Here is a 24,738-nt window from a genome sequence, read left to right on the forward strand (position 1 = left end):
GAATACAAAAACATCTTAATCAATAAAAGTTTTCTTTTGTCAACAATACGTCTATTAATACTATATAATTCAAATTTTGACAAAACCCTTATGCTATGTATTTTTAGTATAATTTTTAATAAATTTTTAAACATTACATCAAACAATATGATAACATAGTTATCTTTGATTAATATACATTTTTTTTAAATTTTCATAAATTTGATAATTTAAATTTGTTTAAAACATGGAAAATGTAAAACTATATTTTACTTAAAATCAGACATTAAAAAATAAAAATAAAAACAAACATATCAATCAGTTTTGTATATTCAGATAACATATGCATTCAACTTTCAGACAAAAGAATAAACACCACCTAAGTAAATAGATGTGGTTTTATTTTAAACCATGATTGAGAAAATTCAATATTTAAAAAATGTTCTTTAGATAATGAAAAGAATTTTCATATTTTGTATGACAAAATTTTGCAACTACTTTCATTTTTCTCACAACTCCGACATAACAGCTTGCAATTGGTTAGCTGTAATTTATCAGGTGAGACCCATTGCAAGCTACTACATCAGGGTTGTAAGAAAAAGTTTAGGAGAAATGTTGTAAATTTAGCATTTTCTTTATTGGTAGCAAAACTTCACTATAGTTCTGTCATATACTTTCCAATTTGAAAAACTAAAAACAAAGATGATCAATAAACAACGGTACAGCCTAATAGAATTGCCATACCTAAAGAAATTCCGGAAAGCCACATCTTTCATGAAGCTTTAGTAATTCTATGGGGGCTCAGAAAATGCTCGGGGAGATCAGCAATGAAGATGATTTTGTAATTGTGAAGGTGATTTTGAAAAAGACTTAAAGCAAACAATACTCTGTTGAAACTTAATGGTCATTATACTGCTTTCTTTACACTTAATGTCCATAACCACAAAATTGTGGGCAAGAGCAACACTTAGTTTCACAACCCACCCAGATTCTCCTTCTACAATCCCCTGGTTTTGTTTGGACTTTATATCTTCATTCGAAAAATGGAAGAAAAGCCCCTTTGCTAGAAGTTAGAAAGAACCCGCTATGAAAAAAGGAAGAGGGCTAGAGTTTACACATTGATTTTTTTGGCATGTTGAACCGTATGCATCAAAATTCAAAAGATGCCTGTTCGGCTCCTAAAGGATACAATTTTATAAAGTAGAATGACAGGTGAGTTTAAGCTCAGTGATGATATTCAAAACAACAAACTTTTTCAAGGCTAAGAAAAGAGTCAGAATATTAACCATAAAATCAAGAAACTAATCACAATGTTTTCATCAACATAAGAAACCTGTTAATTATCTAGAAATTAGGTAAAGAACGTAAACAAAAGCAAAGCTACAAGTAGTGCTTTACTCATGTACATCATTCTCCTAAAAAAACACCAGAGTACCTTGCTAAAAGAACAACCTCTCACAAATCAAACAGGCTAACCACTAAAACGTATTTCTAGCTAGTTAGCCATTCAATCGTCTTAAAGTTCAAAGATAACCAATATGATAAGGGGAATCACAACCCTGTTAAAAATAAAAGCAGAGAGAAGCACAGAAATTGCCACTGCCCCATTGTGCCATGACATATTAAAGTACTCTCTTTACTCCATCAGATACTCCATAAAGCAGAATTTTAAAGACACGTTACCTATTGACCTCCTATTTATCTACTTTTTCAGACCATAAGAAAGAATGTGGGTAGAACTACAACAAGTGGACATCAGCATTTCTCTAATTTTTCATGTCATTCCTTGTCTTTGGCAGCCACTTCTGGAGCTGGAGCTGGAGCCGGAGCCCGGGCTGCAGCTGGAGTAGCAGTGTTCATCACCGAATCAAACTTTTCAGATTTCTCCAACACAATTTCAATCTAGAAGTCAAGGGAAACAAAAATGAATTACAAAAGGACTTCTTTAGCACAATTTTCTAGCAGACTGCATACAGTAGCACCTAGTAAAGAAATCAAACTCACCTTGGCCTTCTGAATGAATCGCCCTTTGTTCTCATCTTTCATGGCCACAGTAGATGTCAAGACTTCTGTTTCATAATAAAACAAATTTATCAAATCAGCAATCATGCATAAATTCAAGACAATACATAGACTTAAGAGGGGAATTCTTACTCTTCTCAGTGGCCAGTCCATTGTTCTTAAGAATCTCAGCAATAGTGACAACTGTAGTAATTGCTGAAAAGGAAACATAAGATAGATTTTTAGAAAAATGATGACACAATAAACAGCTCTCCGACAGACAAAATGTATGTGCAGAAACTACTATATGGAATTCAAAGCACTGAGAGACAGGTCAAAAACACCCAGAAGACAACTAAATAGCAGGCAAAGTGAAAAGTGCCTTTCAATAACCATCTAATCTGTTTTTCAGCCAGAAAGAGGGATAATAAATAAGATACGTAAAGGGCAAAATGGTGATGCAAGGCTCAAGGTTCATCAGAAGGCAAATCAGTTGAATAGAATAGTATGCAAAAAATATTATCAACTTTACGGTTTCCAAGTGGAAAGTCGCTAAGTGACATCAACCTTGTCAGGAGATCAAATTGAAAACCATATATATAACCATCTGAAGTTTCAACTCATAATTAACTATCACATTAATTTTGTCCTATTATAAATAAGCTTAGATAATTTTCTTATATCTTTCCTTCTTTGTTCCAGTGAAAACTCTACCTTCTGTTCTTTATAATGCAACATTGAGGTAGCAGTATAGCAATAATACCAAATGCCTCCTAATTTTCCAAATGCATGCCTAATCAGTGACTCATGACACAATACCAACAAGAAGGTAAATTTAAAGCCATTTCAGGTGAATTACTTAAGTTATGGTCTCGCTGAAGACTGGTTCATATGAAGGGAACAGTTAGACTTAATCAATTCTTAGCATCTCAACTAATCGGAGATACATCAGTGAAGCTCTACAGGATATAATTTAATCATTCTGCAGAAAATTAATGACCTACCAATCTTAGCATCTTCAGACAATTGCAAGAAAAGACAAATTATGAACCTTTAAGTCTCCCATTTTTGGTTCAAATTTCCAATAAACTATATTGTTAAAACTTGTTATACTTTTATCAAACATGTAGTTAATCAAAGTTCAGTAGTGAATTTTCGTGTTATGCACTCAATAACTTCAACTTACTGAACCTAAGTCTACTCAGTAACATATTCCTGATTTACTTTAGATTCTTTTTTCTTACTTCTTCGCTACTTTCTCATTAATTAGACAGAAGATTACATGAATTTATGATTTAACAATGATATAAGAGATTTCAAAGAAACATACCCATGCCTAAAGCAGAAAGTTCAACCTCATTATGCTGTTGAATGTACCTCTGCATCAAAGGGGAAAAAACAAGTTAAACACATGAACCACAAATTAATAGATACAATATGTTGTTCAAAGATGCATAATTAACTAAAATTGAAAATTAAAACAATCAGATCTTGTCTAGATATTATGTTGCAAATTCTAGGTTAGTGTTTTTCAAAAGTATTTTCACTTGGGATTAGCATCAAAGCTCATGTACTAAAGCAAACAGTAAAAACAAGTTTCTAGACACTAATTAAATTGACTTTGAATCTTTTGAATCATGGCATTCAGAGACAGCAATAACATTTTCTTCTAAACAACATTCATAAGACCACTCATAGAAACAGATCAAATAAAATATCAAATGATATTTTGTTTCCTCAATTATAAAGCATGCGAATTTCTTTTGTTGCTAGCTTTCTACAATTCTAAAATAGCTATAATAACAAATCAACAGCAGTAATTCCATAAGCTAAAAACCAGAACAATACTTAAACTCCCCAAATTTTCTTCCAAACCAAACAGAACTATAACTATAACCACAAAATCATTAACCAATTTCCAAGAACGCAGCAGCAAGAAAAAGATGAAAATTACTTGCGCAATTAAAACGTTAAAAATATAAAAACCAACATCACAAAATTCAAGAAACATGAACTGTGCCTTTAAAAGAATCAAATATAAACTAGATCACAATTCTTAAACAATTGCAAGATCAAATGACACAAGATAACACACAAAATAAGTAACATAAACCAAAAAAGAGAAGTGATTACACATTTAACAAGAACCCAGATGTGAAAAGGCATACCTTGGCAAGATTAACATAAAAGAAGAGTGGTTTCTTGGTGTTAGAAACTTGGATTCTGTTCTTCTTCTGATTCTCCATAGTTTGAGTTGGAGTTGTTGTTGATATTGGTGGTGCTACTGCTGGTTGCACTGCCACTGCTCTCTCTCCTGCCATTTTCTTGGTTTATTTTTGGGTTTCTTGGTGTTCTTTGTAAACTCTCTATCACTTTCCTTCACTTTCTGTGGCGGGAAAATGGGAGTTTCATTAAAGGTGTTGGCCACTACGAAATTTAGAGAAAACCGTTATGAAGTGGTTGGTGGTCTTGTAAAGAGCGGGAGTTCGGTTGGTGGGACCTATGGATGCTCTCCACGTGGTTGGTTTTGGTTGGTGGCAGAAGTGGTAAGAGCTAAAGACGGGTTCAATTGTTTGGTTTAGTTCAATGACTGTTACACCCCTTTGGTAATTAGATCACTAACAATAAAATTAGCCTTAAATTTATAAAAATTTTGTTATGATATAATTATTAATTAGTGTAAAGTAGTTTGAAAGTGCTTTTATAAAAAGCAGTTTTGTTCAACAATGTTTATATTCTAAAAAAAACATATTAAATAAATTTTAAGAGTGCATGTGACAATGTCTTTTGTTTATTTGGGCACTATTTAGAGTTAGAAAGTTGTAAATTGTAAGAAAGGTGACAACAGATTTGCCAAATCCCAATTATTAATGCGACACAAGCTAGGAAAAATATTGACATTAAATTTTATGTCTCATTGATTTATACTGATAATCTTTATATGTGACTCACATAAACTAATATAAGAATTTGAAGACTCCGATTATGAAAGCATTAAGAAAAAGTTGTATAACCACCAATAGATAATCTAATAGTTAAAAAGCAAAAAAAAAAAAAGTTTCATGAGCTTCTTAGTTCAAGTCCCTCTAGGTATAGTGATTATTAGGGTTCTTACCCGATTGACAGTTTCAAAGTTTTGAAAGATTAATTGAAATATATACAGACTAACAGTTTCAAGACTTCGAGGAATTAGTTGAGGTTGGAAAGTATTATAAATTTTACCATAGCATGAGGAAAGAAAAGGAGGAAGATAATAACTCTTAATAATAGAATTTGGAAACAATCAAGAGAACTAGTTAAAAGAAAAAAATATATATTTTATTTCAATTATCAGTAATTTCTTCTTCAACTCTTCTTGAATGAACAATGTCTCTTATAATATACAATTATATTATAATACAGAAAAAATAAAAAGAAGAAGATAATCACATATAAAATTTGGTACGTAATGTTATCAAAGGGTAACATTAATTCTTATAGACACTCTTTTAATTCATTGCCGTGATTTGGTACTTCTACTTCTCTTCAATATCGATGTGCAATCCATTTGGAAATATGAGACTCGGCCTTCGAATGAAGTCCCCTCCTTTGGTCACTGACCACCTGGTGATATCAATCCATGAAGTTTTAAGCCTCCTTTTTTTTTTTTTTTTTTTTTTAATCTAAATAATTGAAAATATTTTTCAAACTTATGTTATTAATTACCTGTATTTACTGACGAAATGATGGAGAAAAATTGCAATTTGGAGCTTTGCAAAATCAGCTCCAACGCAAAGTCTTGAACCACTGCCCCAGGCCATGAAAGTCTTTGATCCAGAGTGTAAATCTTGTCCCTATTCAGTCCATGAAAATACATTTTCAGTGCTTTCTAAGAAAGGATTTTATAACATACTAAAAGTTTAGAATCAGCTAGAATCAAATTTACCTCCCAACGCCATGGATTGAAGTCAAGAGGATTCTCATATTTCTCAGGATTCAAGTGAACAACGGCCGGCGCCACCATAACTATCCACCCTTTTGGAATTGTATATCCTGCAACATTTATATATAATACAGTTTCTCTTAGTAACGTTCATCATGTGCCTTCAACATGTAAATACCAAAGGTTAATTAGCGCTGTGATTTAGAACCTGCCTCTAATCTCTGCATCTTTCCCTACTTTCCTGAAAATCACAGGTGCTATATTTGCCAATCTAACTGTTTCATTGATTACCTGCAACACAGAAAAAAAAACAAAAAACAAAAAATAGAAGTTATTAAAACATTTTCAGTTTAAATGCTTTCAGAAAAGTATTTTATATACGACCGGAAGCAGCCACAGTATTTTCTTATCAGTCCAACTATAACTCACCATATGTGTAAACGTCATTGATTTATATTCTTCCCAAGTAAGTCCAGAATTCTCATCCGCTCGGCCTTTAAGGATTGCCTCCTGCTCTTTCTGCACACAAATTAACAGTTATTAATTATTTTTTATTTTAATTTTGTTTTTGTATTTGTTTGTCGAAAGTATATGTATATTAGATTTACGAACCGTTAATTCTTCTAGCACTTGAGGATGGTCAGAAATAAACTTGGTAAGCAATGTAATGGCTTCAGAAGTACTTTCGAAAGCACCAAAGAGAAGCAGAAACAGCATGTTTATAGCAACACCATCATCCAAAAATGCATTGTCTTTCTCTACTTCTTCAATTACACGATCCAAAAAATCATTTTGAGGAATTTTCGTTGCTTTCCTCTCATGATAGATATCTGTAATCACCTTAATTGCGTTTTTACTTCCCTGCAGGCGTAAAAGAACTTTATATATAAGATCATGAAATTAATGAAAATAAACCCGGTTTCTTTATAAAGTGTTTTTTTCAAAAGTGGAAATAATACTGGGTTACAAGGTATACCTGTACACATGCATGGAAAGCGGTTCCTGGAATGTTGACAGGAAGAGAGATGAGACCATTCATGAAGGCTTTGTAATTATCTAATAGTTTCTTTCCATCCTTCTTTTCCTCATAACTTATCAGCCTCTTTGCAAATGATTCAAATATCATCTGCCAATAGCCAATTAGGAGTAATGTATTAGACTCATTAACATTAATAATTATATAATTGAATCATACACATAAGAATTATTAAGCTTACTTCTGCAACTCCTTCTTTGACATTGACATTGCCTTGGTTAGCCCATGAACGTATATGTCTACTTGTTGCTTCATCCATTTGATGGAGAAGCTTTCCCCTCAGGCTTTCAGGGCCAACAAGATGTAGAATCAAGTTCTTCATGTATCTATGAAAGGTTCCATGCTGTGTGAGCATGTTTTCTTCTCCTAGAAATTCACTGAAACTGTCAGTCAACCAAATTGAGAAATTTGCGCTCTCTCTTTGGAGGATAGTATAGTTTATCTCCGGATCCGTCGATACAATCATCTTCTGACCAAACAGACTTGTCCGGAAAAGTGGTCCATGTCTGAAAGGAAAAACAAAAATGACTACATATTAAGATAAAATTCTTTCGTTAATTAAATCATTAACATACTTTTTGGCCAATGATAGTATGATATTACCTTGCCATTCTCCTTTTGAGAAATGGAGCAACATCATGAACTTTATAGGGAGATAAGAATTGGAGGGTTTCTCCAATAATTGGCAAACCCATTGAACCAGGAGGTAGTTTGCCATCGCACTCGGGGTTCGACCAAGTATAGAACCACTTCACAATCCTAATAACAAGAAAAGCTACCACGCAAAGCCCTATTTCACTCCACATTTTTCCTCACTCTTGTTCGAGTTCAATAAGTACTGATGAGAAGTGGTTTAATTCTCTAGCTACTTATTGATAAAACGGCAAACAACAAAGTGCTTATATAGGTAGCTAAATGCAGATCATAACCATTTAATAAATATTTTTTTATTGATCAGAAATCAGTTGGAAACATTCCTTGTTTAAATTTGGCATCATTCATTATTTTCTAATACTATTGGTCAACAGTCATAGATGAAGACCAAGAGAACGTAAACGAGAATGGGGCCAATATAGATGAATACAAATCCCGGAGAAAGTTTGGTACGTGAATATTTATGAGTCAATCTTGGAGAGTAGTGCCGCTGCTGCCTTCAGTTCCTTGATCAACTTGCCGCTTGAAACAACTGTAGCTGCTTATAATTTAAGGCCGCCCTTAAATTTAAACGCACCTTGATTTAAACAGCGGGGTTTTATGATAATTTTATTAAATATTTGAGTATATATAGTAATTGAAAAAGAAAATTTAACATACAATCTAATTAAAATAATTGATAAACAAAATATATATTATAATAATCTTAAGTAAATTTTCTTAATTAATTACCAAAACACTCCTGCTATGTACTGGAAGCATACACTATTGATTAATATATAACTTTTTAAAACTAAAATTACCATGTATAAGGTTGGGTTAATGGTTATCTATAGAGTAAACGACTTTTTCTCACCCAGGGTTAATGGTTATCTATAGAGTAAACGACTTTTTCTCACCCAAGGTTTGCATTAATTATACTTTCCCATCCAAAAAGTTTCAAAATACCACTATTCTACCCAAAGTTAATATTTTGTTACTACTTAAAGTCGATCTCGGCTGATTTTGGTGGCTAAAATTCTCTCTGTCACCACTGTTTGAACCTCCGATCTCCTCTCGACAAAATTCCTCTCACTTCAACATCCGATTTTTCATTGATTATTGGTCATCGCAAAGCTAAGGTTTCCTGCTCTTAACTAATTTCCTACTGATTCAGGCAATGAATATTCAATCGGTCTTCACCAGCCTCCACTCTACAAAACCCCTCTTACCTTGGCTCTTGGTAATCCGCCAAACGTCGGCTGAGAAAGTGAAATGTATTTTGAGTATTAACGAAATATAAACTTTGAGTGGAAAAGTGGTATTTTAAAACTTTTTAGGTGGGAAAGTGTCATTAAGGCAAACCTCGGGTGGGAAAAAGTCGTTTACTCTTATCTTATATTAGAGACCAGCCCGGCTGAATTTTGTTAATTAAGCAATATTGCTCCAGGTTGCAGCTGGCGAGGTACTTGAAGCAGCCGTCCAACTTGTCCTATTCAATCTTTTACAGAAACTTTAGACTCATAATATCTTTGGAAATAAAAGAATTAATTCAAAGATTCGTTAGGAATAATTTTGTTTTGTGTTACAAGATGGCAAGCCAGTGAGATTGTTTTGAAACAATGTCCCTGGAAATCTTATAATTGTTGTCCATTTATGGTGCACTTCTCACTGTCTAACACCTTTGGAAAACCAGCTTTTTATGCTCATATATAAAACAAGAAAATTCTGCGACATGTAGCACCTCTGCATAGGAGAAATATTTTAGGGTTGCGTTAATTATTGCATTTGGTGCTTTTGTTTTTAAAAAATAAATTTAAAAATAGAAGTAAAAAGTTTTGATTTCATATTCTGAAATATTGCATTTGGTGCTTTTGTATGAGATAAGTTAAATAAACTAATTTAATATCAAGTTCCATATAGCATCTCCTCGGTTGCATAGGTTTTTATATATAATTAATCTTAATTTGCATGAAGACTGAAAAAAATTCACTAGAAACTATCTCTGGGTGATCGAGTGATTCATTAGGGACTCTTGAGTATATAACTCAAGAGGTATTATGTACAAGCCCCTCTTAGGTTGTTAATAGGGGTAACCATTGAAGTTCTTACCCGATAGATAGTTCTAGAGTCCCAAGAGATTAAATAAGGTGTGTGTAAACTGACTCAGACACTCTCGGTCATTTAAAAAAAAAAAAAAATTCATTGGATATCCAAAGGATAATGTTAATATTATATTAATTGTTGATAATGCCATTTATGGACACTAATTAATATTAATTTTGAGGACCATGATATAAGTTATTTTAAAAATCTCGTAGCAAACTATGTGTAATCTTTTTTAGTGTTGAAATTAATATAAATAAAATGGTGATTTGGTGAATAATATGACAATGTCAATTATAAGATAATAGATGATTTGATATATGAATTGTGAAATATATTTTAAGATGTGTAGTATTATTTATGTACATATAATTTACTTTATTGTTAATCGAAATTATAAATAAGTTAATGACAAAAGAAAGGGAGAAAATTGGACTCTTACATAAGCGAATGTATGTAGAAGACGACTGAAAAGCATAATTGTGAAAGTAAATTAAAACTCAATATTTAAGAAATTGATGACAGCACTCGACATAACCAAGGCTTGTGTTGTTCCATGTTGTTTATAATAATTTCATCTTAACTTGTAAATCTTGTTCTTGGAAAGTAATTGTTATTTTGAATAATGATTCCAATTGACCAACACCTAACTGTGTAAGATTATTTTAGAGTGACTAAATCTAATGTCCCTCATCAATGTAGTTAATTCACAGCCAGCTGCACTTGATTAAGCGCCCATGGTTTCAATTTTTAAAACAGGCACTTCATTCTTTGCCGTAATAACATTAGTTTATGAGCAAACAACATGTTCTCACCAAAGGTTTAGCGAAATGGCAAGTTTTCACCCTTGGTTTCATATATTTCAGATTTTCATCCTTAAATTAACACAGTTACTAATTGTTGGGTTTTGAGAAAGATGCTGAGGGTGTTGTTTCTCTCTCTTAGAGTTTTTCCAATTTATAAAGTAGGGGGTGACAATTGCACTTTTTATAAAACAATATCTTCAAAAAATTTATAACTAATCAATATATTACCGCTGTTAACCCAAACTGTATTAAATTTTTGTTAAATAGTAATGATTCAATTCACTTTGAACGATTTCTAGCTACAAAAAAGAAAATAAGCTGAGCTAAGGAGAAGAAGAATCAGTGAAGAGAGTGTGTGGAGGAATCTGGATTTTCATTAACTAAAAAAATTAGTTAGTACATCACATTTATATAGTTTTGAATAAACCAAGACACTGCTGTTTTAATACTCCAGCTTAGTGCTTTTACAAAACTAACCCTATACTAGTGCATTCTTTATCTCAATATCTTCCCATAAACTGGACTACCTTCTTCTTCTGTATCTCAATATCTTCCTATAAACTGGACTTCCTTCTTCTTCTTTATCTCAATATCTTCCCTCAACTGCTGTAGTTTTGTTACATCAGTTGCTGCATTGTACCTTACCTACTGCATTTCAACTACAGTTGTTGAATTGTAGCAATCATGCCCTCTTACGTTATTTCCACCATTCTAACGGCATTCTAGTAGCACTATTACAACGCATTGTACCTTACCTACTACATTTCAACTATAGCTGTTGCATTGTAGCAATCATGCCCTGTTACGTTATTTCCACCATTCTAGCAACATTCCAACAACATTCCAACAACTATATTACAATGCAAGTCAGGTGATTTTAGCAGATATGTTCATTCAGTTAATTCGAACACAACATTCAGCTTTTCCCATAGTAAGCTGAATCTATGACCAAAGAGTGATTTGGTCAAAATGTCAACTTTATGATATTCTCAAGATACATACTGAATAGCTAGACTCTTTCCTGCAACAAGCTCTCTCACATAGTGGACACCTATCTCTATATGTTTAGTTCGAGCATGGAATACAGGGTTAGAGGATAGTGCCTCTGCACTCATATTGTCACACCAAACTATGGAAGTATGCTTAATTTCAATCCCCAACTCTTTAAACAAGTGGTGAACCGAAACTACTTCAGTGGCTACCTGACTTAATGCCGTATATTCAGCTTCAGTGGAGGATAGAGAGACAACTTTCTGCTTCTTGCAACTCCATTGAACCAAATTTTCACCAAGAAATATAGCATATCCACTTGTAGATCTTCTATCATTTATATCACTTGCCCAATCTGCGTTAGCATATGCTTCAAGGCAAAAGTGTGAGTTTTGTTTAAAAATCAATCCATGATAAAGTGTTCCTTTCACATATCGCAGTGCCTTTTTGCATGTTGTCCAATGAGTTAAGGTTGGACTTTGCATAAATTGACTTGGCGTGTTGATTGTGAAGGGGTCAAGTCTGGATATGGTTAAATACTACAACCCTCTTATAATGCTTCTATATAAAGTAGGCTGCTCAAATAACTCCTCATCATCCTTACTAAGTTTCGTACCAACTACCATGGGGGTAAGACAAGGATTACAATCCTTTATTCTAGCTTTTTCAAGAAGTTCTTGAGCGTATTTGGTTTGGGTTAGAAGAAGACCAGAACCATTCCTCTTTACTTCAAAACCGAGGAAGTAATGCATAAGATCCATGATCTTCAGAGCAAACTGGCTGTTAAGGTCTTGAACTACCTTTGTAATGAGTTCATTGTCATTCCCTGTAACCAAAATATCATCTACATACACCAACAAATACATTACTGTATATGCATTTTTATAATAGAACAAACTAGTATTCAAAGTGCTATTGTAAAAACCCCAAGTCAAAAGTGCATTTTTCAGTTTATGAAACTAGGCCCTAAAGGCCTGTTTGAGACCATATAATGCCTTCTTGACTTTGCAAAGCTATTGAGGCTGATTGAGAGAAGAAAAACCTTTTGGTGGTATCATGAATACTTGCTCTGTGAGCTCCCCATTGAGAAACGCATTTTTCACATCGAGTTGATGAATTTCCCAATTGCTATGAACTGCAAGAAAGAACATTATGCGTATAGTAGCTGCCTTTACCATCGGAGAGAAGGTATCAAAATAATCTAGACCAAGGGTCTATTGAAACCCCTTAGCCACCAATCGGACTTTATATTTTTGTAATTGATCCATCTAAATTTGGTTTTGTTTTAAACACCCATTTACGACCCACTATATGCATACCATCTTCATAAGGTACCATCTCCCAAGTTTTGTTGTGCAACAAAGCATTATATTCACTGTCCATGGCTGATTTCCATTCAGGAACTGCCAAGGCTACTTTGACAATCTTAGGTTCTCGAAGAATGACTTTGATAGATAAGAAAGCTTGAGCTAAAGGTTTAAATTGTGAGGATTTCAACCTAGTAATCATGGAATGTACATTTACAGTAGGTGCAGAAGTATGTGGAGCTACCAGAGGTAGAACAACTTCCAAATTAATACCCGAGGAGGCTGAGTGTCTTGATGAGCTAAGATATGTGTCAGAAGAAGCTCTAAAATATATTGATAAGTCTTGTTTACTTCTATTGGATGCACAAATTTATAGGCAGTAGCTTTTGATTGTTGTCGTGTATATGGCAAATCAAAAGCTGCTGCTATAGGAAAGAGGTTGGTCTCAACTGGAACAGCAGAGTAAGCTACTGCTATAAGAGGCTTATTCACCTTTGATTGCACTAGATGCATAAAAGTAGATGCAATGGCTATTGACCGCTGCAGTGTAGATGACAGATCAAAAACTGTTGTTGTAGGAGAAAGATTGGTCTCTGTTAGAGCAGTAGAGGAAACTACTACTGTAAATAGCCCATTCATCTTTGACTGTGTAGAAGGAGAAATTGCAGCTACTGGTGATTTGGATGAACATGTGTGAGTAGAGGATGTTACTCTAATAGGAAAATCAGTCACATGAGGATCATAACTAGTAGAAGCATTGGTTGTATTAAAGGAACTCATGATTTGAGAAATATCATTATCCCCGCAGGAAGGTATAGTCCAAGATGAGATTCCTAAAGAAGAATAAGTATCAAAACTCAAAGGTAAAGTGGAATTATTTGAGTTGAAGAAACCAGTGCGAAATGGGAATTCTTGTTTATTAAATTTGACTTGCTTGACTATATACATATAGCCCGCACTTGTCATGCATTTCTATCCCTTATGGACCAAACTATATCCCACAAAAACGCATTTTTCTATATGAAATGAGCTTATGTTTATGGCAAGGCCATGGGAAAGGAAAACAACTACAGCCAAAAATTCACAGCTCTTGATATTAAGGTTTTTGCTTGAACAAAAATTGATAAAGAGACATAAATTCTAGAACCGAAGAGGGCAGCTTGTTTAAGAGATAAACACCAGTTGAAAAAGCCAACCACCAAAACTTAAGTAGCATAGAGGCATGAGCTAACAAGGAGAGACCAAGTTTAGTTATGGATATGTGCTTCCTCTCTATTTTCCCATTCTACTTATGAAGATGAGGGCAGAGATGTCTAAACATAATCCTATGTTGTTGAAGATATTTAGCAAAAGGCCTAAACTCACCACCCCAGTCAGTTTGCATACATTTAATTTTGGAATTCAACTGATTTTCTATGAAGATATGAAACTGAGTAAACACTTCAAAAGCTTCAAATTTGAGTTTAAGTGGATAGATCCACACATATTGACTGTAATCATCCACGAAGACTATGTAATACCCATATCCTTCACTGGAAACCATAAGGGCAGGTCCCCACAAGTCAGAATGAACTAATTCTAATGGAGCACGTGTTCGAGAGGTGGAGGATGGAAAACTACATTGAGTTAATTTTCCAAATACACAAGCTTCACAGAAAAATCCTTTATTGATATCCAAAGAAGGCTTTACATTCATCTTATTTAATACAACTTGTAGAAACTTGGCATTTTGATGCCCTAGTCTAGCATGCTAAAGAAAAGAAATAACATCAGACTTATTACAAGCTAAATTCTTATTGGAAATTTGAGAAGTAAAACACCTAACACCATCCGAGAAAGCACCAACAACTGTTTGTGATGAAGAAGCAAAATCTGAAGTTGCAGCAGTATTGAGATTTTCTTTAGAAACCAAGTGAACATTGTTGATTGGAAAATCCAGTTGGTACAATCCATTCTTGACTGTCCCTTGAAGTAGGACAGCTTTATTGCTTTTGTCCTGTACCAAACAATGGTCAGCATAGAACTCCACTATCACATTGTTATCTCTTGTGATTTGTGAAATACTTAAGAGATTTTTTGCAATTTTAAGGACACATAATATGTTCCTAAGCTGAACAAGTCTACTGGAATCAAAAGAGGGTAAGAGCATCATACCTATGTGTGTAATTGGTAGTGCCTCACAATTACCGACTTGCACTTGAGAGCCTCCAGGATATTGTGATCGTGCCAACATGTTGGAAGAGTCTGCCATTATATGATTGGAAGCTTCTGAGTCCATGTACCAGGACTGATCTTTGATAGCTTGAGAAGTTGCAATATCAGAATTGGAAACACCCAAGGACAGGATAGTATCTAAAGCAGCAGGCAAGTTGGCAAAATTTTGTTGTGCATTATTAGTCTGTATTGAGTGTACATCTTGGAAAGGAACACCAAAGTTATGTTGTTGATAATGAGGATGTCCTTGTGAGCCATAAATTGAACTGAACTAGAAGCAAACTAATTGAAACCAAGAGGTCCAATAAGCTGATTGCAGACAATACTCTATGATCCATAAAAAGGACTAGACAAATCTAGTGCACAGGAGATCCTCTAAGAGTAGAAAAATCATGAAAGCCACTCATATTAGTGTTAAATGCTCGAAGTGGTATATTTGTTCCAGCAAACAATGCTTGTGCTTGAGCAGGATCAGTAGAGGTTGTTGGAAATGAGGATGAGCCAAAACCAATTGGAATAGTTGGAATAATTGGATATGATAGAGGCTGTACTTAAGTTATTTGAGGGTGCTACTACAAAACCTTGATAGTCCTGATCAAATCTATGGTAACAGTGCATGGTTGAGTGGCCTAGTTTCCCACAAATTTGGCACATCAGCCTTGGTTGACCATATCCTCTACCTCATCCTCGACCTTGGGGATGACAGTTATACGAGCCTCTATTAATATTTGGCCTGAAGTTGCCAATTTGTCTAAGCATTGAGTGTTAATATGGAAATCGTAGATAACCAACATTACCAAAGTTAACATTATGAGCTTGCTGTGATTATTGAGATACCAGTCCAGGATCTTGACAGATATTCATAACTGGACTTAATGTGTTTGAAGGCTGATTAACCATTACTCCAGAAGTATTCACAACCTGCTATGTCTTAGATGCTAATAATGTAGAAGACATTTCATGAAAATTCAATAAAGCATTGTGTTGTTTTTCCAACCGCATCTCATGCTTATAAAGTAAGAACTGAGCCTCTTGAAACGTGACATTACTACTATTTGGCACAAGATTGGCGACAACTGCTTCATATTCAACACCTAAGCCATCTAAGATCTAAAACAACAACTCTCCATCGTTGATATGAACACCACTTGCATTAAGTTCATCCCCCAATTCTTTCATATGCAACACATATTCATTCACACTTTGAGAATCCTTTTTCATTGCTTGTAACATGTTACGCAAGTGTAGTGTTCTAGCCTTAGAGAAAGATTGAAAATGGAGTTCAAGCGTATTCAAAATTTCATACGAGTTACTACATTTCGAAACAAGTCTAAACATGGACTTTGAAACCGACGAATTCAACCAACTGACAATGAATTGATCAGTTTTCTTCCAGCGAAAGTACTTAGGGTTTGATTTTTTTACATAATTGTTCAGTTCCTTCAACCTTTTCTGTTACAAAGATGGGAGGACGAGTGTTTGTACCTATAACAAAGCCATCCAGGTCGTGAGAAACTAAGGCAGGAAGTACCTACGATCGCTAATAATTGTAGTTCTTCTCACCCAATTTGACAGTAAGGTTTGGCAAAGACGAGTGAACTATTAAGCTCTGTGTACTGTTGGTGCCACATTACTCTATATTGGGTTTTGAGATAAAGATTGAAGATTCAGGATTTGAGCTAGTCATTGACGCTTGTCTTTGGCTCTGATACCATGAACGATTTCTAGCTACGAAAAAGAAATTAAGCTAAGCTATAGAGAAGAAGAATCAGTGAAGAAAGTGTGTGGAGGAATCAGGATTTTCATTAACTAACAAAATCAGTTAGTACAACACATTTATACAGTTTTGAATAAACCAAAACACTGTCGTGTTAATACTCCAGCTTAGTGCTTTTACAAAACTAACCTTATACTAGTGCATTCTTTATCTCAATATCTTCCCTCAACTACTGCAGTTTTGTCACATTAGCTGCTGCATTGTACCTTACCTACTGCATTTTAACTACAGTTGCTGCATTGTAGCAATCGTGCCTTGTTACGTTATTTCCACCATTCTAGCAACATTCCAACAACTATATTACAATGCAAGTCAGGTGATTTCAGCATCTATATTCATTCAGTTAATTCACTTGATCTGTCCTTTTATTAAATGATTTTAACTGTGGTAATTAAGCTCTAGTATAAATTTAATCAAGTTTCTCCCATGTAATTTACAACATCCTAGCTCTTGTTTAAACCCTAGTTTAGAAAAACTGATACTTGGCTCTTTTCTCTTGACCATGTTTATCCAGACATGTAGTAAATGATATAATTGAACAAAATAGAGATATACGAAAAAAAAAAAAAATAAACACACAAACACAAACACAAACAGTAAAGAGAAAGAAGAAAACGTGCGATGTACCCTAGTTCACCCAATTAACAGGCTACGTCCAGCAGAGTCAATATTATTTCAATACTGTCTCATCTCTCTCATTTACAATGAATGAATTTCTCCTATTGTTTGCTATCACTCATTACAAGAGTAAAGTGTGTTTATATACTAGGTTTAAAAGACTTAACCTAGCATTACAAGGATTCTTATTCCTAAGCCGAACCTAATAAATAATTAATAACTTAAAGAAATCCTTTAGTAGTTATACATGAAAAAGCCCTAAAACCACCTACAGGCTCAGGCGCGCTGCCCCCGCTACCCTCGTCGACTCACCGAATGCGTCTACGTGGCCTATTAATGTTGAAGTGGTTGACAACTCCAAACAATAATACTATAGTATATAAAGAGATACATGTGTAAAAAGGGGAAAAAAATGCTTTTGTTAATTATTGCGTTGATCATGTTTCTTGTTCAACTTTTTTTTTTTTTTTTTTTGTAAACAATCGTTTCCATTACATTATACAATTGTGCACGAGGAAGTGAAATAGAAGAAGATAATTGAACCTTCATAAAGAATTGGTAATTAATGTAATATATAAAGAGAAAAACTTCTTAGTGTAAAATCAAATGCTCCAAAAACCCAACAGTTCCTCAGCAAGTTTTCTTCTTCAAAACTTCTTAACACTTCTGCTTTTCGGCAATTCTGATGTGTATTCCATTTGGAAATATGAGACTAGGCCTTCTAATGAAGTCCCCTCCTTTGGTCACTGACCACCTGAAGCATTAACCCATGTGATTTTTTTTAGTAATTTTATCTTGTTCTTAGATTAAAAATCACATTTTAGAGGTTATATATATATATATATATATCGTCATAATTACACATAAATGAGTGATAATTAAATTGACCAAAATTGTGTTTTTAGTTTACCTGTATTTGGTGACAAAATGATGGATGAAAATTGCAATTTGAAGCTTAGCAAAGTCAGCTCCAACGCAAAGTCTCGTACCACTACCCCAAGCCATGAACGTCTTGGATCCAGAGTGCAAATCTTGCTCCTATTTAATCCGGCAAAATCCATAAGAATTGGAAATGGTACATTACTTTAATTGAAGAATAATTTGCGGAATTTTTCTAAAATAGTATCTATCAAGTTTGTCCTGAGAAAGCATTTTTAACATTTTTTTAGAAAATGTTTTTTAGTGATTTAAAAGTTTTAAAATCAAATATTGCACTATTTTATTACCTTCCAACGCCATGGATTGAATTCAAGAGGATTCTCATATTTCTCAGGATTCAAGTGAACAACGGCTGGCGCCACCAGAACTATCCAACCCTTTGGAATTGTATATCCTGCAACATTTATAGTTTCTTTAACGTTATGTATTTTATTAATTAATTTTTCTGCTTTAGTTACTGCTCAAGTGATTTACAACTTACCCTTCATCTCTGCTTCTTGTTTTTCCAACCGCATCTCATGCTTATAAAGTAAGAACTGAGCCTCTTGAAACGTGACATTACTACTATTTGGCACAAGATTGGCGACAACTGCATCATATTCAGCACCTAAGCCATCTAAGATCTAAAACAACAACTCTCCATCGCTGATATGAACACCACTTGCATAAAGTTCATCCCCCAATTCTTTCATATGCAACACATATTCATTCACACTTTGAGAATCCTTTTTCATTGTTTGTAACATGTTACGCAAGTGTAGTGTTCTAGCCTTAGAGAAAGATTGAAAATGGAGTTCAAGCGTATTCAAAATTTCATACGAGTTACTACATTTCGAAACAAGTCTAAACATGGACTTTGAAATCGACGAATTCAACCAACTAACAATGAATTGATCAATTTTCTTCCAGCAAAAGTACTTAGGGATTGATTTTTTACATAATTGTTCAATTCCTTCAACCTTTTCTGTTACAAAGATGGGAGGACGAGTGTTTGTACCTATAACAAAGCCATCCAGGTCGTGAGAAACTAGGGCAGGAAGTACCTACGATCGCTAATAATTGTAGTTCTTCTCACCCAATTTGACAGTAAGGTTTGGCAAAGATGAGTGAACCGTTAAGCTCTGTGTACTGTTGGTGCCACATTACTCTATATTGGGTTTTAAGATAAAGATTGAAGATTAAGGATTTGAGCTAGCCATTGACGCTTGTCTTTGGCTCTGATACCATGAACGATTTCTAGCTATGAAAAAGAAACTAAGTTGAGCTAAAGAGAAGAAGAATTAGTGAAGAAAGTGTGTGGAGGAATTTGGATTTTCATTAACTAACAAAATTAGTTAGTACAACACATTTATACAGTTTTGAATAAACCAAAACCTTGTCGTTTTAATACTCCAGCTTAGTGCTTTTACAAAACTAACCCTATACTAGTGCATTCTTTATCTCAATATCTTCCCTCAACTGTTGTAGTTTTGTCACATCAGCTGCTGCATTGTACCTTACCTTCTGCATTTTAACTACAGCTACTGCATTGTAGCAATCATGCTTGTTACGTTATTTCCACCATTCTAGCAACATTCCAGCAACTATATTACAATACAAGTCAGGTGATTTCAGGATCTATATTCATTCAGTTAATTCACTTGATTTGTCCTTTTATTAAATGATTTTAACTATGATAATTAAGCTCTAGTATAAATTTAATCAATGTTTCTCCCATGTAATTTACAGCATCCTAGCTCTTGTTTAAACCCTAGTTTAGAAAAAGTGATACTTGCCTCTTTTCTCTTGACCATGTTTATCCAGACATGTAGTAAATGATATAATTGAACGAAATAGAGATATACGAAAAAAAAAAAAAATAAACACACAAACACAAACACAAACAGTAAAGAGAAAGAAGAAAACGCGCGATGTACCCTGGTTCACCCAATTAACAGGCTACGTCCAGCAGAGTCAATATTATTTCAATACTGCCTCATCTCTCTCATTTACAATGAATGAATTTGTCCTATTGTTTGCTATCACTCATTACAAGAGTAAAGTGTGTTTATATACTAGGTTTAAAAGACTTAACCTAGCATTACAAGGATTCTTATTCCTAAGCCGAACCTAATAAATAATTAATAACTTAAAGAAATCCTTTAGTAGTTATACATGAAAAAGCCCTAAAACCACCTACAGGCTCAGGCGCGCTGCCCCCGCTACCCTCGTCGACTCACCGAATGCGTCTACGTGGCCTATTAATGTTGAAGTGGTTGACAACTCCAAACAATAATACTATAGTATATAAAGAGATACATGTGTAAAAAGGGGAAAAAAATGCTTTTGTTAATTATTGCGTTGATCATGTTTCTTGTTCAACTTTTTTTTTTTTTTTTTTTGTAAACAATCGTTTCCATTACATTATACAATTGTGCACGAGGAAGTGAAATAGAAGAAGATAATTGAACCTTCATAAAGAATTGGTAATTAATGTAATATATAAAGAGAAAAACTTCTTAGTGTAAAATCAAATGCTCCAAAAACCCAACAGTTCCTCAGCAAGTTTTCTTCTTCAAAACTTCTTAACACTTCTGCTTTTCGGCAATTCTGATGTGTATTCCATTTGGAAATATGAGACTAGGCCTTCTAATGAAGTCCCCTCCTTTGGTCACTGACCACCTGAAGCATTAACCCATGTGATTTTTTTTAGTAATTTTATCTTGTTCTTAGATTAAAAATCACATTTTAGAGGTTATATATATATATATATATATCGTCATAATTACACATAAATGAGTGATAATTAAATTGACCAAAATTGTGTTTTTAGTTTACCTGTATTTGGTGACAAAATGATGGATGAAAATTGCAATTTGAAGCTTAGCAAAGTCAGCTCCAACGCAAAGTCTCGTACCACTACCCCAAGCCATGAACGTCTTGGATCCAGAGTGCAAATCTTGCTCCTATTTAATCCGGCAAAATCCATAAGAATTGGAAATGGTACATTACTTTAATTGAAGAATAATTTGCGGAATTTTTCTAAAATAGTATCTATCAAGTTTGTCCTGAGAAAGCATTTTTAACATTTTTTTAGAAAATGTTTTTTAGTGATTTAAAAGTTTTAAAATCAAATATTGCACTATTTTATTACCTTCCAACGCCATGGATTGAATTCAAGAGGATTCTCATATTTCTCAGGATTCAAGTGAACAACGGCTGGCGCCACCAGAACTATCCAACCCTTTGGAATTGTATATCCTGCAACATTTATAGTTTCTTTAACGTTATCTATTTTATTAATTAATTTTTCTGCTTTAATTACTGGTCAAGTGATTTACAACTTACCCTTCATCTCTGCATCTTTCCCTACTTTCCTGAAAATCAAAGGGGCTATATTTGCCAATCTAACTGTTTCATTAATGACCTGCAGCACGGGAAAAAAAAAAAAGTTTAGAAATCAATTGCAAAATCCAGAAATTTACAATTTAGACCCACCATGTGCGTAAAGTTCATTGATTTATATTCTTGCCATGTAAGTCCAGACTCCTGATTTTTACGGCTTTTAAGAATGGCCTCGTGCTCTTTCTGCAAAAACGAAATAAAAATCTTTTACTCTTTGTCTTTCGTTTTCGTTTTTGACTTTCTTATTTAACGAGAAGGGAAATTCGGGGGAAAAAAAATTAATGGCCTATAGTTTTTTACTAACCGTGAGTTCTTCCAGCACCGCAGGATGATCAAAAATAAACTTGGTAAGTAATGTGATGGCTTCAGAAGTACTTTCGAAAGCACCAAAAAGAAGAAGAAAGAGCATGTTTATTGCAACACCATCATCCATAAACGCATTTTCTTTCTCTTCTTCTTCAATTAAACGGTCTAAGAAATCATTGTGAGGAATTTTGGATGCTTTCCTTTCGTGGTAGATATCTGTAATTACCTTGATGGCGTTTTTACTTCCCTGGTAAAAAAAATTCAACAAGTAAATTAGATTTCTGTCAGAGATAGAGAAAACGACTTGAAGACAGAAAAAATGACTAAATTAATAATAGTATATATGAAATTCAAACTACCATGCAGATATATATTATACCTGCACACAGGCATGGAAAGCGGTTCCTGGAATGTTGACAGGAAGAGAGATAAGACCATTCATGAACGCTTTGTAATTATCTAACAGCTTCTTTCCATCCTTCCTTTCTTCATAACTTATTAACCTCTTTGCAAATGATTCAAATATCATCTGCCAATGCCAAGAAGATACCATTAATTATTATCAACATCATGAACATTTTTACATAGTTATTTTCTACTAAGGACGTTTTGATATTAATTTTATCAGGACCTTGCTTTTACACCGTTTAATTTCATCTTAATGGCATGATACTAACAAATTATATTAAAACGTCCTAACTAGAGAATACTATATAATATGATCAATTAATCATGCATGACTTACTTCTTCAATTGCATCTTTGACATTAACACTGCCAAGGGTAGCCCATGAACGTAGATGTCTGCTAGTTGCTTCATCCATTGGACGGAGAAGCTTTCCTTTCAGACTTTCAGGGCCAACAAGATGTAGAATTAAGTTCTTCATGTATCTATGAAAGGTTCCATGCTGTGTGAGCATGTTTCCTTCTCCCAGAAATACATTAAAACTGTCAGTTAACCAAAATGAGAAATTTGTACTTTCTCTTTGGAGGATTGTGTAGTTTATCTCCGGATCAGTTGATACAATTATCTTCTGACCAAATAAACTTGTTCGGAACAACGGTCCATATCTGAAAGAAAGAACAAAAATAGATCATGAGTATTACTTTGTGCCCAACTCGAATGTTTCTGACAAATTTCAAAACAAACTGAATCCACATTACCTTGCAATTCTCCTTTTGAGAAATGGAGCAACATCATGCGTTTTGTAGGGAAATAAGAATTGGAGAGTTTCTCCGATAATTGGCAACCCCATTGAACCAGGAGGTAATTTGCCTTCGCACTTGGGGTTCGACCATTTACAGAAACAGTGACTAATCCTAATAACAATAAAAGCTACCAAGCAAAGACAAATTTCACTCCACATTTTTGCTCGCTCTGACTTGATTTCAATGATCAATAGAAAGGCACAATGTGGTTTGAGTTCTACTTATGATTAATGCCAGACAACAATGTGGTTTACATAGAGGCAATTGCTAACCGTATAAGATACTCTGTTCTTCTTATTTAATGAACATTCTTTGCTTTGTTTCCGTCATATCATTCATTAATTACTCTGGTCAACAGTCATAGAGAAGGACAAAGTAAATGTTAAAGAGGCAACATTGAAAATTCCTGTATGGAAAATGTTTTGGCACCCAAATGGGTCAATATTGGAGAGTTGTGCCGCCTCAAGGCTTTAGTAACTTGCCGGATCAAGCTACTTCGTTAGCCGCTTAAGGCGGCAACTTCAACTAAGACGCACAAGTCTTATTCATAATATGTTCAGATATTTATTCCCTTCTTCCGACGAAAATTATGTCATATTTTTAGGGTGCGTTTGGTTCGGGGTCATATAAGATTACGTGGATAATCTTTGTTTAATTTTCAAGTTTGGTTTGTATGTAATAAAATATTATGGGTATCTTTTATTGTAAATAGTGTATTGTTAGTAATATAGGGGGTAATCAGATTACCCCGGGGGTGTTATTAAAAGATTACCGAGGTAATCTGATCTGATTTTTATACCTATTTTACCCTTAATTAAATATCATTTTGGATACAATTACCCTCAAATGTCTACCAAATAACCTAATCCAAACCCCCTAAATTTGAGAATTTAGCTAAAACACCTCAACTACAAAAAAAATTTAACAGTTAACAAAATACCCCCAATCATCCAAGACCACCGTCGGTCGTCGGCCACCATTGCCAGCGGCAGTCGCCGTAATGGCACACAGCTAGCAGGATCTGGCCAGTCGTGCTCCGATAAGGCTATTTCACTTATCTAAGAGACCCCCTAAAATTATAATAACCTCATCTATTATCAATTTACGGATAATTTATTCAGAAAAGACAAAAGTTTGAAAATAAATTGAAAAGGAACAAAGCACGGTTTAAAACTGTAAATTTCCAACATTTAATCTATTGGGCTGAAATTAAATTCTCTATAACATATATGATCAATTCCTTAATTAATTGAAGGCTATTTTCCAATCTTTTTAACAAAAATAGATTAGTCCTTCAGTCAAAGGAAGTATATTCAGGACCTTATATAGCAGAAATCAATAATTTTGAACTCTTCTTTTAGCATTATTTTTATTTTCAGAGTGTTTCTTATTCAAAGATTCGTTACAAAAATTTATATATGTCTCATCTTGCTCGACGGCAAGCATTACATACATGGAGGTTACTCTTTGATATTTGAATTCAATAATTTATGAAGTCTACAACGTCATCAA

At 34.0% G+C, this 24,738-nt stretch overlaps 4 protein-coding genes across 4 annotated transcripts; all 4 read right to left on the bottom strand.

Annotated features, from left to right (window-relative positions):
• Nucleotides 1-1,409: 1,409 nt before the first annotated feature.
• On the bottom strand, nucleotides 1,410-4,391 carry LOC116127418 (uncharacterized protein At2g34160). Its single transcript, XM_031413071.1, has 5 exons — nucleotides 4,149-4,391; nucleotides 3,311-3,359; nucleotides 2,134-2,196; nucleotides 1,984-2,048; nucleotides 1,410-1,881 (listed from the first exon to the last, which is right to left on the bottom strand). Exons 1-5 carry the CDS (start codon nucleotides 4,299-4,301, stop codon nucleotides 1,759-1,761), a joined length of 453 nt encoding a protein of 150 aa, XP_031268931.1. The 5' UTR covers nucleotides 4,302-4,391; the 3' UTR covers nucleotides 1,410-1,758.
• A 1,104-nt stretch (nucleotides 4,392-5,495) lies between these two features.
• Nucleotides 5,496-7,764, bottom strand: LOC116127254 (cytochrome P450 87A3-like). Its single transcript, XM_031412894.1, has 9 exons — nucleotides 7,542-7,764; nucleotides 7,120-7,444; nucleotides 6,879-7,028; nucleotides 6,515-6,763; nucleotides 6,332-6,421; nucleotides 6,115-6,193; nucleotides 5,906-6,012; nucleotides 5,686-5,813; nucleotides 5,496-5,583 (listed from the first exon to the last, which is right to left on the bottom strand). The coding sequence occupies exons 1-9, from the start codon at nucleotides 7,742-7,744 to the stop codon at nucleotides 5,496-5,498; spliced, it is 1,419 nt and encodes a 472-aa protein (XP_031268754.1). The 5' UTR covers nucleotides 7,745-7,764.
• Nucleotides 7,765-17,841: 10,077 nt separating this feature from the next.
• LOC116127256 (cytochrome P450 708A2-like) lies at nucleotides 17,842-18,821 on the bottom strand. The gene is made up of 4 exons (XM_031412898.1): nucleotides 18,810-18,821; nucleotides 18,616-18,722; nucleotides 18,300-18,427; nucleotides 17,842-18,143 (listed from the first exon to the last, which is right to left on the bottom strand). Exons 1-4 carry the CDS (start codon nucleotides 18,814-18,816, stop codon nucleotides 18,047-18,049), a joined length of 339 nt encoding a protein of 112 aa, XP_031268758.1. The 5' UTR covers nucleotides 18,817-18,821; the 3' UTR covers nucleotides 17,842-18,046.
• A 1,866-nt stretch (nucleotides 18,822-20,687) lies between these two features.
• On the bottom strand, nucleotides 20,688-23,384 carry LOC116127380 (cytochrome P450 87A3-like). Its single transcript, XM_031413027.1, has 9 exons — nucleotides 23,182-23,384; nucleotides 22,764-23,088; nucleotides 22,398-22,547; nucleotides 22,017-22,265; nucleotides 21,806-21,895; nucleotides 21,656-21,734; nucleotides 21,462-21,568; nucleotides 21,146-21,273; nucleotides 20,688-20,989 (listed from the first exon to the last, which is right to left on the bottom strand). Exons 1-9 carry the CDS (start codon nucleotides 23,382-23,384, stop codon nucleotides 20,893-20,895), a joined length of 1,428 nt encoding a protein of 475 aa, XP_031268887.1. The 3' UTR covers nucleotides 20,688-20,892.
• Between the last annotated feature and the right edge of the window lie 1,354 nt (nucleotides 23,385-24,738).

Source organism: Pistacia vera, unplaced genomic scaffold, assembly GCF_008641045.1.
Source record: "Pistacia vera cultivar Batoury unplaced genomic scaffold, PisVer_v2 Contig190, whole genome shotgun sequence".
NCBI classification, from domain to species: Eukaryota; Viridiplantae; Streptophyta; class Magnoliopsida; order Sapindales; family Anacardiaceae; genus Pistacia; species Pistacia vera.